General features: G+C 36.6%; 1 protein-coding gene across 1 annotated transcript; it reads left to right on the top strand.

Annotated features, from left to right (window-relative positions):
- Positions 1-2,897: 2,897 nt before the first annotated feature.
- Positions 2,898-4,457, top strand: LOC111398064. The gene is made up of 2 exons (XM_023025018.1): positions 2,898-3,405; positions 3,502-4,457. Exons 1-2 carry the CDS (start codon positions 2,898-2,900, stop codon positions 4,455-4,457), a joined length of 1,464 nt encoding a protein of 487 aa, XP_022880786.1.
- Positions 4,458-15,994: the final 11,537 nt, after the last annotated feature.

The following is a 15,994-nucleotide window of genomic DNA, read 5'->3' as shown; positions in this document are numbered from 1 at the left end:
GTATATGCTGCATACCGTATTTGCACATATTATCTTTACCCATTTAGATACCGTATTTTCATATACTGATTTTTGCACTTACACATACCGAAATTATAGAATACCGTATATGCAGTGAACAAGACAAAATCTAGTTAGATTTAATTTTCAGCAGAATAAACAAATTAATTTGATCAATTAATCTAGTTGGCCAAACAACGAAGATTAGTTTTTAATAAATGTAAATAACACGACAGCATAATCAAACTGCAAATTATATGAAGCAAACCGATTTGTATTCGAACAATATCACCACCAAGACGACGTTGGCAGAAAATTATGTAGGCAAACAGAAAAAATTATGTTGTATGCAGACAAAGAAATTTTCGTGTGACACAGAATTGTTGGAAAATTCAGATTTAATATAACTTAAATCTACCAATTAACTCTATAGCAATAAACACTGGAGTTGCTCCAGTTTTCAGAAACTCAAAGGTCAATTGGAGAAAGTAAAAAAATTGCAAAACGTGAACATTCCAATAGGGCCAATTTTTACTCGTTCGGTCCGACATTCGTGCCCGCACACAAGTTCAAAGTCCGAAAGTTATTTCGTTCCATGATTTACACCCCTGCGCACGCTAGTCTTTATGCTACACATAATTATATCATTCTAATGTTTTCTTTTTTTCTTTTGTGGAACAAATGCTATTTTCCCAAATAAACCATCTTCCAATGGTCAACTTTGAACTCCAATTTCTCATTCACCCGAGTTTCATTTTTGACAAGTAAATATATGATTTTGATACTCTTATGGGGGAGAATGCGAATCAACTTTGATCTTCTAAATTGAACCAACGGATCCCACCGAAAATTGTGTCAAATGTGAGCCATTTACTCGTTTTTCCAATATCTTCTACCGTTGAAAACACCAAAGACTTTTAGATTATGTAATCAAAGTAATAAAATTTTCAATTATTAAATACTTGCAATCAAAGCATCAATTTTGAATAACATACCGTTTATAGTATTATATTGATGCTCTTTTTTGAGTTGGTTTTGATATTTTTACTTAATTGGTAAGGAATCTATGGTGAGGTTATCTTTAAGAAGGTTATACTTTTACCTTTTTATTTGTATTTGTAACGCCGGTAATATGTAAGGAGGATTTTTCTTTATTTATTTATTTATTGGGGATATATTTGCTGCTTTATTTCTGATGATCTTCTCCATATATATATATATAACTGAGGAATTTATCAAAATGTCACTTTTTTTGAAAATGCACGAAAAATTGTGATGTGCAAATAATTTGTACAAAAATATCACTTTCTTGTTGTCAAATGTCTGCAATTTGATCTTTTTTGGAGCATTTAATGCTCATTCATGATTGTTATTCAAAATAATTAATGTTGTGATTTGATTGTTTAATTTGTATATTATAATCATGGAATATATGAATATTATATTGTAAAATACGAATTTAGTTAATAAAAAATGAATATAAAATCCTTCAAAACCCTAGTTAACATAAAAAACAAATTTCTTGTTAAACAAACCCTTATTTCATTCATCTTCTTCATCCATTTTTTTATTCATCAAGAAGACTTTACTTCATCCATCTTCTTCTTCATCAAGAAAACTTTACTTCATCCATATTCTTCATCTATCTTGAAAGGTCAATTATTACGAATTGTTTATATTTTTATGCAATAACTTACTCTTTTTAAAATGTTAAAAACAACATGGTAATCACTACTATTAATCATTATGGTCTTTTTTTTAATATTTTTGAAGGAAAAACATACCAAAAATATTTAGGAAAATGTGAAGTATTCCATATTTAATGAAGCATTCAGTCATTTATTTCTAGAAATAGGTTGTGATGTTGTAGTTGAGAAATGATTATAAGCATTAATGCTACCAAATACATTTGAAGCTTCTCGACAGTTCCGACAGTTGAACTGTCGAACTCGACATTTCGAAACTATCGAGATCGACATTTTAACTGTCGAACCCGATAATTATAAATTGTCAAGAAAGATAACTAAACTGTCAAATTGGACAGTTAAAAATTCTTGACACCCTTCATTTGACCTTGTACTATTACATAGGTTTAAATATTCGAACGTATCACTTTCATGCTATTATTTAATCAACATATTGATTGCGCATAATTCTTATCGTTGCAATCCCAACATTTCAGATATGAACAATAATTTGAGATTCATCGTGTCGCACGGGGGAAAGTTCATTCACGTGAATAACGAATGGAAGTAGACTGGGGACAAAACCACTTCCATTTTAGTGCCGAACAATATTACACTATCGGGGCTATTATTACAGTTGAACGAGAAACTTGGTGTTCTCGATCCGCACATAAAAATGGAATTGAAGTTCTAAGTTCCGAACATGAATATATCACCGGCCAAAATACTCAAAGATGAAGATGGAGATGTAAATTGATACATATCAGTTCATAAGGAAACTATCCTCTGCGTTACGACTTTGGAAACCGGCCTGGCAAGTGTTGAAATGGAGAGAGACACAAATTACAGCCAACAATTGTTCGTCGAGCGAAAGATCACCAAACCGTACGGGACAACAAGCTCAGTCATCAGCACAGTGTCCCAAACAATAATGCAGTGGATACTCCAATTTTTGATGTTGAGACTGCACCATTAGATGAGATGTTCGACGACCCCTTACATGGTACAAATACTGGTAATATTGCTGACGTTGACGAAGAACTATTATCACATTCCAAAAGTCCAGATACATGCAATTGGATTTCCACTGTGAATACGTCGGATCCTACCAAAAGGCAAATATTTTTTACCAAGAAAGAGTTGTACTCGAGAATTCGTCTGCTTACTTTGTGAGAGAAGTTTCAATTTCAGGTTAGCAGGTCAAGCCTAAAAATGTTAACCATTGTATACGTGGACGATAATTTCAAGTGGATGTTACGTGGTTCAAGTGTCAAGCAGTCTGCCATCTTCATGATCCGCAAATTCAACAATGTGCACACATGTTCCATATATTATTGTCGTAATGCACATCGACATGCCACTAGTTCCGTAATTGCCGAGCAGATTATGGGGAAATTGGATAATACGTACGGATCATATGATCCTACCGTTATTGCACGTAACATGGAACGTGAGTTTGATGTGAAAATTAGTTACCATCAAGCACGTAGGGGAAAGGTTGCTTCTTTACATATGCTACATGGTACACGGGGTGATAGTTTTCAAAAACTTTCTTCGTACTGTCACGTCCTAAGAGAGAGTAACCCAGGGACAGTAACACACATCAAGCTAGATTCTCGTAACAGGTTTTACTACTTTTTCCAAGCTTTCGGTGCAAGCATTCAGGGTTACGTGCACTACCTGAGGCCTGTTATTTGTGTCGACGACAGTCACTTGAAAGGTCCGTAATAAATTTATCCGTTAGCATGGGGGATCGTTGATGCCAAAACGAATAGATCGTGGATGTGGTTTTTATCAAATTTGAAAGATTTTATAGGTGACTCCAACGAATTGGTGTTTGTTTCCGTCAGGAAAAATAGTATTGAAAACGCCATTGCCCACCTATTTCCTCGGGCTCACCACGAGTGTTGTGTCTGGCATATGAAAAAGAATTTAATCCAACGGTACAACAATGCTAGTTCAATATTTTTATTCAAAAGAGCCGCAAAAACTTACCGGACCGAAGAGTTTGAAAGACTTATGGGACAGCTTCGTAGGTTAAGTACAAGAGCGTACGGGTACTTGGAGCAAACAAGTTTCCCATTTTGGTCACGGGCACTATTTGTTGGCCAACGGTGCAACATTTTGACCAACAACAACGCAGAATCTTTGAACTCAATGTTGAGACATGCCCGTTCGTTACGGATCACGTGCTCAGTGGAACATATTCGGTATACTATGCAGAAGTGGTTTTATGAATGTCCAGCTAGTGCAATCACATGCAGTACCGTATTATCACCAACGATGAAGAATGAGTTACAGACGACATTCAAAGCAGGTAGTAGGCTACGAGCGCATGGCTTGACAGATAACTTAACACAAGTTGGAATATCCAACGACACGGACATCGTAGACTTCTCCGAAAACACGTGCACTTGTCATGAGTTCCAATTGAATCGTATGTCGTGCATTCATGTAACCCGTGCTGCTTGCTTGAGAGGTAAGTCATTGTACGATCTCTGCTCACTGTATTACATATTCGAGTACTGGAAGGGTGCCTACAGAGAAACTATATATCTTGTTTTGCGTGAATTGGACTTGATTGTTCTAGCCAAAATTACATGTACTCCTATTATGCCCCTCAGTGTACGTCGTCCTCCAGGTACACCACCGACACGACGTAAGCGATCCAAAGACGAGTGTACCACACTGCTCAGGAAATGCACTCGCTGCGGTGGACTTGATCATAACCGGACCACATGTTCGAATCACACTGTACCACGTCCGATGTAAGCAACATTTTGTACGTGAGTGGTTGAAGTTGTAAGTTATGTGTTCCCCCGATGTCGTTAGTATATAATAATGTAAATATTGTATTACTGTTTTCATTCTCTTATGCATAAACAATACTCTTTCTTACATTCACAATTACAGTACGTAAATAGGCACAACGTACTGCATAGCACCCTCGAACCAAACTACAATTTTGTTGTACATAACATTGTTGCCATTGTTCACACATGTAAATTGAATGTATGTAATAGGAAACGTTCAACCAAAATACATGTTTCCTTTCATATGCATGTTACGAACACATCATTTTTAGCGCATAACACTGTCCGCATTATTCACAAAGTACGTTGAATGTACACATGAGGTTGTGTTCATTCACCCAAAATACATGTTATAATTCATATGCATACTACGAACACAGAAATTTTGCCAGTAAATCCCAACAGTTCATTTGTCGTTCCCGACAGATGGTGCCTGCCATTCTCGACAGTTGTTCGACGGTTCGCTTAACAAAATACAAAATACACATAACATGCCAACGGGAGTTTCCTACATGCTACAGAATTGGTACATACGTAACAAAATACATCCCTTACAAAAAACATTATACATACATACATAGAAACCCACACATGCAACGAAGCCGGACTCTTCGCTCGGAGCTAACACTTGAACATTCTTCCCCACCATCATCATCTGAATCATTCGACCTGATGACAATTACCTCTGGCGATGGAACGCGGCCCTGCCCCTCATCCTCGTGACGTTCAATTTTGTCTGTATCCATAAATGGGATGACCCATTCAAGCACATTTCTCGGAGACTCACCTACATCACTTGCAACTTCGTCCAGGTTCGGAAAGAGAACGACAATGATGGTTCTCCTACCACCATTCGAACTCACTTCCTCATCGTCCAAAGAAATTACGATGGGACATAGTAGGGTTGAATCGGGTGTTGGCAAAGGCTCCTCAACTAGCAGTGGTGAATTGCTTCCCATGGACGATATCATTGTTTTGATAAGAAGAAACAGACTTGAAATATTGTGATACGTTCCTGCTACAAGATGCCTCACAAAGAGTCTCATGTATTTCACTTCAAGAGTGCAAGCCATGCTATATACTGGAGGTATTTGAGGACATTTAAAGCAATTTAGCAACCAACCAATATTTCATTTTTGCTTAACACTTGATTGAACATTGGTGTGATGGTTTAGGGTGTAAGTGTACTTTCATCCCTAGGCTCTCTCCATAAATGGTGACAATTATGAGTGAATTGTACCCATGTGCACGACCTGCAATGGCAACATTCCTACAGCTGGATTAGCAATCAATTTGGAAGTTAAATTACTTTATTGAATTTTTGTAGTCCTTAGTCATTATTGAATACAGTTTTTAAATTCGAAATCATATGAATTGCATTAAAAATTGATAAAACTAATGTTCCTGCCAATGAAGATGAACATTGGGTGACACAACAAGCCATTGTTCAAATAAATTATAATTTGTACGAACAAGCTAATTTATACTAAAACACATGTTCAAATAATGTTGGGGCCAACGTAGCAAAGATAACAAAGAATTATTCGTACTACGGTAAGGCGAATTTTAAAATAATCATTGTCCTCGATCCTTCGATCACGCTCCATTGCACACAAAATCATTAGAATGATTCATTTGTACACGAATAACACATTCAACTCCAATGAAATTAAAGTACAAAATACTACTACTTCACCAAGTAGCACGAACATCAATTTAATTAGAGTACAAACAAATGTCCTGTCTCAATGTCCGTTCAACTTAACCATATCACAATATGGAATTGAAGTAATCTAATAACCCCCATTGAGATCATTAACCACATCATATGGAATAGGAGTAATAGTCTTCACATTTGCACCTTCGGGCATGAACCCAGATTTGGGTCCCTTTGGCTCTTTTTTTGTGCTAATCACTATACCTCTTGATTTAGCCTCAGCCTTCGTTTTGTCTGTACTCTTCATTATTTTGCAAAAATTCATCATCACACCTCGATAAACGCACATGATCAACTCAAAAATCAGCCCTTCGAATGAATTTGCTATCTACGTGCATCAGATGTGTGCTAAAGTGAAATGACACAGCAAAGAATGTTCGTAACTATCATCCAATCAACGTACAAGCCAAAAAATTTACTCACCCATGGAGTAGGAAATGTGCATGCAATATAATCAGCAAAAAACGAACAACCCTTTCACATATAACTGGGATGTATAAGAATGATGATATATCATTTTAGTTCTGATGTTGATCAAGCATTTCACATATCATGATATATCATTTTAGTTCTGATGTTGATCAAGCATTTCACATATCATGAACAATACATGCATTATTTTGTTAACACATACACACAAAATTGACAGGCAATACCATCCCATACTTGCACTAAACATTTATTATCACAAAACGATATGTACTCTACATAAGATAGTTTAACGTGTAGCATATGGCTAAGCAAACCTATCCGTCCATAAAACTAACCAAATTAAAAGCATGTCCTTGTTACGAACAACGTATCTACTACTACAGCACACCTTGCCGGACTACTTCAACTCACTTATTTCTTTACTCTCTTTGCCCTTTTCCTTGTATATGGAGTCCGAGTAGGTGGTGCAGGACGTCAAACACGAGTCGATCGCCACTTGTTTGTGCTGCCCATATTACCTCCCTTTTCTGCTACGGTCACCTGTCTCGGCAACTCTGTGGCAGCGTCTATATAAAAGATTTCAAAATTTTAGTGAAACAGTTATGTGTGAAGGAGGCCACATAGTCATGGAATAAGATGGACCCGTTTAAAATAGGCACGTACTGTCCACCTTCGTGAAGTCATGGGTCGATGGGGCTTCCTTGTTGTCGTCCCTGGGAAGCGTGGGGACGGTCTCTCCTGGGTCTAGTTGAAAGCAAATTGGGTGAAATGGACAAACACAAGATATGAATTATCATTTGCGTAATGGGGAAGTGATTGGTAATAGAACCCAAATCACAGAAGTTAACAAAAATTACGCACATATCGTTCACCTCTTGCATTTCACCCTCCTCAACATGGTCGTCATCTGTGGGCTCCGTTCGTCTTCGCCTTCCCCGTCTGGTTGGAAGATAAAGAAAAAATTATTCAAGAAGAGAAATTGAATACGTTTGCATATCACGAGATGAGATGACAGAAGTTGAAAAAAATTACGCACGTACCGTTCGCCTCCTGCATTTCACCCTCCTCTACATGGTCGTCGTCCTATGGGCTCCGTTTGTCGCTGCCTTTCCCGTCTAGTTGGAAAATAAAGAGAAAATTATTCAAGAAGTGAAATTGAATACATTTGCATATCACGAGATGAGATGACATAAAATACAAAAATTATGCATGTACCGTTCACCTCCTACATTTCAGCCTCCTCTACATGGTCGTCGTCATGTGGGCTCCGTTCGTCGCTACCTTTCCTGTCTAGTTGGAAAACAAACAAAAAAATTACGAAGGACTTAAATTGAATATAGTTGCATATCACGAGATGAGATGACATCAAATACAAATATGTGTTACACATAACTAACTGAAATATCATTCACCTCCAAGTTCCCGGTAGGCGAAGGACGGCCACCGTCATTCGGGCACAGGTCCATGTCTCCTTCATCTACATCTAAGTAATTTGGCAATTAAAAAAATACATTTGAAAGCGAACGCATAGGAAAAATTGCACGGCTCTACAAACATGTTGTAAGTGGAAGTTACAGTAGAACAAACTTATACCTTCGTGGGGGCCATCCCAAATGTTTGGCTCATTCACGACAGGAGCTGCAGCTGAAGTGGAAGTACCACCGGACGGGGGCACCAAGCTAGATATGAAGTCTCTCAGTCTGGCAAACTCCTCGGTCACGTATTAAATGATTTCAAGCTTCACGGTCCGCAACCTCATCTCGATGAGGATGCGCTGGTCCAACAACATGCCGCTGGTCCAACAACATGCCCTCGACGTCCTCCCTCATCACAGTCGGTCCACCACGCGTAGCCTGAAGCCCGGATGTGGACGGGGCACCCATTGGAGTGGGTAATGCACCCGACTACCGTCCCGAGGCATCATCGTCGTCCTCGGTGTCACCAGCACCGGTCTCACTGGAGGTGTCACGATTGCTGTCTCCACTCTCATCAGCCTTAGACCCATCGTCGCCATTACCCTCTGGTGTCTGACGGTCATCGCTCGAGGATGTCTCATCGTCCTCGGCCCCTGCACCGGGCTTGTCATCATGGCCGTCACCTGCAGCACTACCGTCATGTCCCCCATTGCGCGATTTCGCCTTATGGAACTGTGGTCCGACAACACTCCTAGCTAGGTCGTCCAAAAATTACACCGGACGTTCATGGAACGGCACCAAACTAGTGATATATGGGAGATCACGCTCGGCCTCCGTGGGACACAATGTGGTGTACACGTGCAGCTGTAGAAACAGGGGAGAACAAGTAGTTAAAATATATTGCATAGTATTCCCAAAAAAATAAAATAATTGAAAGGCAAAAGAAAAATGTCTATGACCTATATGTCCCTGAAGAATGCATCGTACGTACGCTGCTGCGATTGTATGTAGAGGTCCAGCTCAAAAGCCGGGGCGATCGTTTACCCACCCTCTGACCGAAGCATTCATCGAGTTCGGACACGGCCTCATATGCCCAAATCTGTCTGGACAAAAATAAAAAAATTGTCGCATAAATATCCATCCAAACAATGTAGATAACTGTTCTAATACTTACAAACAGAAAATATAAATTTAATGTTGTTCTTACCTGCATGGCGATCGAAAATCTGTGAATTGTATAACTGATATCCTTCTCGTTCTTCATCTTTGCATCGCTCATTTTACGTGCCTAAGTACCTCGGAATCCCTTCAACAAACGCCTATACCCCACTTTGGCCCAGGGGTAGGAAAAAAATAGCTCCAAGTCGTCAACAAGGGAAAGTGTATCCTCATCAATGCCAACATTATTGTCCGGAGCAGTGATAACTCCTTTCACAATCAGAGAAAGCCCGAGCTTGTATCTATCTGCCCGGGGTGTCGATGCGCAGACAAAGGTCTTCTCCAACTGGGCACATGAAATCTTTTCCAGGGATTTGAAATACTTTTCCTTCAGCCTCCTCTTCTCCAATACTTTTGTGTACCGATCGCCCTCCAGAAACGAGCCAGCATACAATCCAGTGACAATAACACACTCCTGCAGTCCAAATCGGGTAAGGTGGCCCCCTGCACGTTGAACAACAACTTGTGGAACTTATCGCAATGGATCCCTCGGCACAAAGTGCCTGGATTAATTGAGCAGAAAATTGGATCTCCAGAATGTCAGCAAGAAACCCAAGGCAGGAGTTGCGAAAGTCAGCCTGCAGTTGGTCATCCAAGTGATCCATCACCGTTTTAATGTACTTCAGGTTACTCCATTGTGATATGCACGCGGGCAACCATACATTCTCGAGCACCCAAAATTGAAATTCTATCTATTTTGCAGATGAAACGATAATGGTCAGACCATAATTCAATAGCAAATGAATATTTCAAAGAACAAGCGTCCTTTCGAAGAGCATACAACCACATCAATTGGAACAAGTAATATGAGAAATGTATAAGAACAGATCATCTACCCAAACTTACACTAAACATTTATTATGGCGAATTATGCATGTAATCTTCAACTAAAAGGAACTGTTACTAAAAATATTTTGAATGTGCGAAAATATGTGCGGTAATGAGATATGAATGTTGGACAGACATGTTATTTCTAAACGCACGTGCAATGTCACCACTGCCCACAGTTATGTGTCGAGACTCTATCAGCGAAGCCTGTGTCGACAGATGACTGCACTCGTCTGGCAGGAGAGTGGCATCTATCATCTATCGAGAATGCCATCTGTGGAGATTCACCCAACTGTCGAGAAATTCTGCAGCCAAATGTCGGGAACGACAGTTTTCAACAGAAACATGGCATACATATGCATGGTGCCCCAACACACAAACTTGGTATATAACAGCGAAAAATCAGTCTTCTGAAAATTCACAAAACACTTTAAAACTTAGATGTTAATGCTACAATGCGAACAGAAATATGTGTTATATATGCATGGTGCTTTATATCAAAATGTAGAATATGCCAAAATCCAGTCATCCCAAAAATCACAATGAACTTAAAAACTAGATGTTAATTCTACAATGTCATCAGTATCGCCAAGCAAACAGGTACAAATGTAAACACATCGAAGCAACCAAGTAAAAAAGGACCGTTAGAGTAGAAGGCAAGTAGACAAGAATAATTTTCCCTTTATAACTACAATGAAAACACCAAATCAAGCAATTGCTTACCGAGCAATCTAAGAGAAATGCAAAGCAGCAAGTTGTTTTGTCAATTTCTTATGCGTGCTAAGTTCAATACATATTTGTACATATCAAAAACAAGATAGAAGAAAGTGCTTTCACCACATCTAGTTGTAGCAGTTGCAAAGTGCTATAGACAAAAACGTCTCTTTTCTTCCTCGACACTCCGTAAAGTTTGGTTCTGCAACAAGAGAAATAAATTTTACCCATAAAAAATGTATTGAAGAGGAGCATACATTCAAATTGCCACATTTCTTGAACACCAGTCTCCAAATATTTTAATTATGAAGCATTATAAACTGAAAGTGTATATCAAGTATAACCAAAAGTAATATTAAAGCTAATTTATAATGGTCAAATCCCTTATCCTATTCAATTCCCAAAATTTTCTCTAATAGATCAAACTAAAATTCAACCATAGCTGACGAAATGGCACCATGACAATCTTTAAACTTGGCATTCGAAAGGAGCCACAAAATAAGTGCAACCGCAAATAGACATGTCATATGAAGTTAAAGTTATATCATTTCCAAAACCTACAACAAAATAATTAGAAGTATCCCAGTGTCAACATTGTTTTACTTTCTCTTCTTGCTTGAGGCAAGCAAATGAAGACAGAAGAGATTGAACAGTGATACAGAAAATAATCAAGTTACGTACAATAACTATATGTATTAGTGACCTAACAAACGAAAATGGCGTACAATTGCACTTGATTTCTATTACCCGAAGATGATAATCCTAGCCAATATGTGCAGAAACATTAGTTGGGACATGAGTAGTGTATATAAACTCTAATTCCATACTAGAATCCGAAAACAAGATTAACATAGAGAGCACTTGATTTCTCGTGAACTTTTGAAGTTCAAACGCTCAGACGATTTCGAATATTGCTATCCTCTTAAATGTGGTTGATAGCGAGTCGTGGTGCATGTAAAACACACTTAACAAGAACTCAAACAGTCGTGGTGCATTTTGTGGTTGACATGTTCTATTACAGGAAGTGCTTTAAAATCTCTTACTCCTTAAAAATGTTGGACTCGATTTACTCGTAATTGTAATTTTTCTTTCATTTTTTTGGCTTTCTTTAGTGCTATAATACCTCTAATGAATAACGCTACTGCACATAGAAAAGGTCCAAATATCCTCATTATCCCAAAGTTCACCTAAAAATTAGTAGATAAGGATTGTAAGCTCATTTGAAAATGATTTAGTCTTCTTTAGTTATAATTAAATTACGTGTAATGGACTTAAAACCACTCAATTTAAATCTAATGAGGTCAGTCGGGCATCTTTATAATGAAAATACAATGAAAAAAAGTAGAATTATTGTTTTGGTCTAGACGCGACAATTGTGTACATACCAGAATTAACTGTCCACTTTGTCATCACAAGGATTACCATTAATCTTCTAAATAACTTCGTGGACAGGAAGTCTTTTTGCCGTATAGATTAAGGAACAAGAACATATTTCAAATTTAATTTATTAAACTATTTTAAATTGCTAATGTCATTAATCATATTAATTAGTCATGGCAATAGGTTTAGAATTGGGTATCAATCATGTTCATTTCTCTTGAGCTTTAACTTTAATAAGTTAATAATGTATTCAAAAGTAAGCAGTTGACTTCGTTAGATAAGTTTTCAACATCATATGTGGAACTTTATCGAAAGTAGGCATATATAAATATTGTAAGTTAAAAAATTAAGTTTTGTAGAGAATTAATATATGTTGTACGTATATTCTTTTTTTCCTCTTGTGACAACAGTCAAACTTAGCATGTAAACTGAATTGTAAACATGTTCTATAGTTTGTGGTTGATAGCCAGTCGTGGTGCATTTAAAATAGACTCAACAAGAACTCAAATAGAACATGCCAACATTGCAAAAAACCCAAATAAAACAAGATATAGTTCAGTGGGTGATTAAGTCTTTGACAATATACATAAATAGCTCGCATCCGTAATTATAAAATATGTGATTGAAAGTAGCTATTGCTAAAAGGAAAACTTTGCTTTTGTATCAGAGGATAATTTCCAGAATGGAGGATCAAAGAAGTTACGAACATATGCACAATCACATGAATATTCACCAAGATCTGCAATTATCTCATGCATCATTGCAACATATTCTTTTAGCATTCACAAGTGGAATACAAACTTAAAAAAAGTCCTTCATCTATCTTTGCAACTAAATGTTATAATTTCAATTGATTCACTTTATAATTTAAGATCAAGTATTGGAACTCACATATCGTACTAAAATAAGAACTGGAACGACAATTACATAACAGCAATAAAAAAACTACATACTAATAGACCGGCAGCTTCAAACTTGATTAATAAAACCATACAAGATTGAAGCTTCATTGATGAACAGAGTTCACTTACCAAATCAAATGGTGAGACTAGTGTAGTAGCGCTTGTGATGTCGTACAACACATATATTCGTTGAAAGTTTACAATTCGAGGATTTACTCAACTCATGTATACCATCTTTCTCAGCAGCAGCCACATTATCATCACTGTTATAATCACCTTCTACGGCAGTAAACATAGGTAAAAATCCAATCTCACGAGCCACGTTTCTTTCGAAAACATCAATTTACGTTCCTAACTCAACAATGTAGAAGAACTGCCTCTTTTTTCCAAAAAAGAATATGCAAAAGACAAAGAATAACTAACCTGAACATATTACTGACAGTCTTGCTTGGCGGTGGACTGAATGACGGTGGACGTCGATTGCAATCAATTTCAATTTTCATTTCCACCTGTAATCCACAAAAAACCATACACCCATAAACAAACACATCTAAAAACACACACAAATAAACACCAAAAAGAAAACCCAATAAATTCTTTTCACAAAAGGCAAAAACAACAAACCCAACCACAGAAGTCAGATTAACTTACATAGGGATAATGCTGGGCAGTCGGCGGTCGACACCTAGAGACCGAAACAGTGAGATGATCGCACTTTATACTTGTGACGTCGTTTGAGGAGTGTGTTTTAGAGTTTTCCGGATTCAGTTTTCGATGAGGGAGAGGAGTTCGCCGGCGGTGGTCGATTTCGTCACAGAGAGGAGTGAGTTTTAGAGATTTAGGGATTTCGTTTTCTCTTCCTTTCCTTCACGGCATTTTGGGTTCGTCGTCGGTGGTCGATTCGTCACAGAGAGGAGTGAGTTTTAGGGATTTAGGGATTTCGTTTTATCTTCCTTTCCTTCACGACATTTTGGGTTCGCCGGCAGTGGTCGATTTCGTCACAAAGAGGAGTGAGTTTTAGGGATTTAGAGATTTCGTTTTCTCTTCCTTTCCTTCACAGCATTTTCGTTCTTCGAATGGGCATTTGTTTCTTGAATAATTCAATTTTATCTGACAATCTTGTATAATTTTGTACAATTTGTTTGATTGATCAAATTTCATTTAATTGGGACATGTAGGGTATTTAAATTTAGTTTTAAGGCCAAATATGTCTAAAATTGTTTAAAATTGACATTCTTGCAATGTCAAAAAAAAGTGACATTTTTGTAAATATAAAGCCAAAAGTTCACTATTTTGATAATTTCCTCTATATAACTTTACTTAAAAAAACATTATGATCTCAATTCTTGATATGCTCTGCATAAAGCAAAACTTTTTCGTTATTCTTGAACCTATAGTGTTCATTAGTCTATATCATGTTTAATTTTTTTTTATTTTTTATTTTGTAAATTATCATAGTTTTGAATTGTACTATATAATTTTTTTTTAGTATTTGATAAATGAATTATATCACAAAAACAATTGTTACTGAAGTGAGAGTTGAGCATTAAAGCTCTTAATGAAGTTCAGTGTTAAAACACAAGTACCTCTAAATCAATAAACAAATGGAGTATGGAATAAAAAATGAAGATGTTGACTACAATATAAGCCTATGCGATCGCATGGACTATTTGGCCATGCGGTGGCATGGCCATAGTCTGAAACTTGAAAGCCAATTTTGGTATAAACCATGCAACCACATGAGATTACACCATGCGGTCGCATGATAGTAATTTAGTGACCATTGGAGGTCATTTCTAGTTAGTTTTTTGGCGATTTTTGGAGGATTTCTTGCAACCTTTCAACATGGTTATGACACCAATTCGTGGCATTGATTGAGACCTATAAATAGGCCATGATTGATCAATATAAAAATATAGAAATCATATTACAAACATATATATGATGAACATTCTTTCATTCCATAAGAAGAAACCAAAGTCTTCTTAATCCATATTCAAAATCCCCTATTGTTCTTTAAGTTTTGGATAATCACATAAGTGCTTAAGTGTTGATTCTTTACAAGGCTTATTATAATCCCACAAACCGTTTGCCACGAGACCCTTTAAACACCAAAATCATATCCGAGAGGGGGCAAATATAGTTTGAGGACAGGGATTATGCGTTCAAACCTTCATATTTATTTTGTTATTCATCCTCTTCGTTTTTCATCTTCTTGATCACTTTTTTTATATCATTTCTTCTCCATTTTCGCCGATGATGTAAATTTCCTAACATTAGTAGCTATATTGTAAATTGAACATGATTCATTACATGAACTTGATTATGGAGTTAATCAACGTAGAAAATATTGAAAAGTGTTTTTAACTTCATATTTTTAGACTAGAGGTTTAATGCTTTGTTTTGTTTTGAGCTACTAATTATTTATATTAATAACAACATTCAAATTAGCATAGAAAATATATACAAGATTTGTGAAATCTTCCATATAAAGGTCCATTTGATTGCAAAGATGAAATTTGGGTGGAAAAAAATGAATTTCATGGAATTTAATTGCCTATAAATTGTTTTACTGGGAATTATCAATTATTGTATTTGATTAGTATAATTTTTCACGTGAAAAATGTTGAAATAAAAGCTTTTTTTGTGTTAGTTTGGCTTTATTTTACATGAAAATTGTTAGTTAAAGGGTCTAATTTACTGGTAGTGGGGATAAAATTTGTTTCCATTGCAAAAAAAAAATCAAGAAAATAATCTATCTTTTGGTATTCGTTTGACTTTGTTTTAAATGAAAATTGTATATATATATATTTTTTTTTTTTCTTTTTTACAATTAAAGATAGAATTTCTTTCCATTACAAAAAAAAAAAAAAAAGAAAAGGAACCCAAA

Source organism: Olea europaea, chromosome 7 (assembly GCF_002742605.1).
Source record: "Olea europaea var. sylvestris chromosome 7, O_europaea_v1, whole genome shotgun sequence".
NCBI lineage: Eukaryota > Viridiplantae > Streptophyta > Magnoliopsida > Lamiales > Oleaceae > Olea > Olea europaea.
The sequence above is the reverse complement of the archived record's forward strand: the minus strand, read 5'-3'. Positions and strand labels throughout refer to the sequence as shown.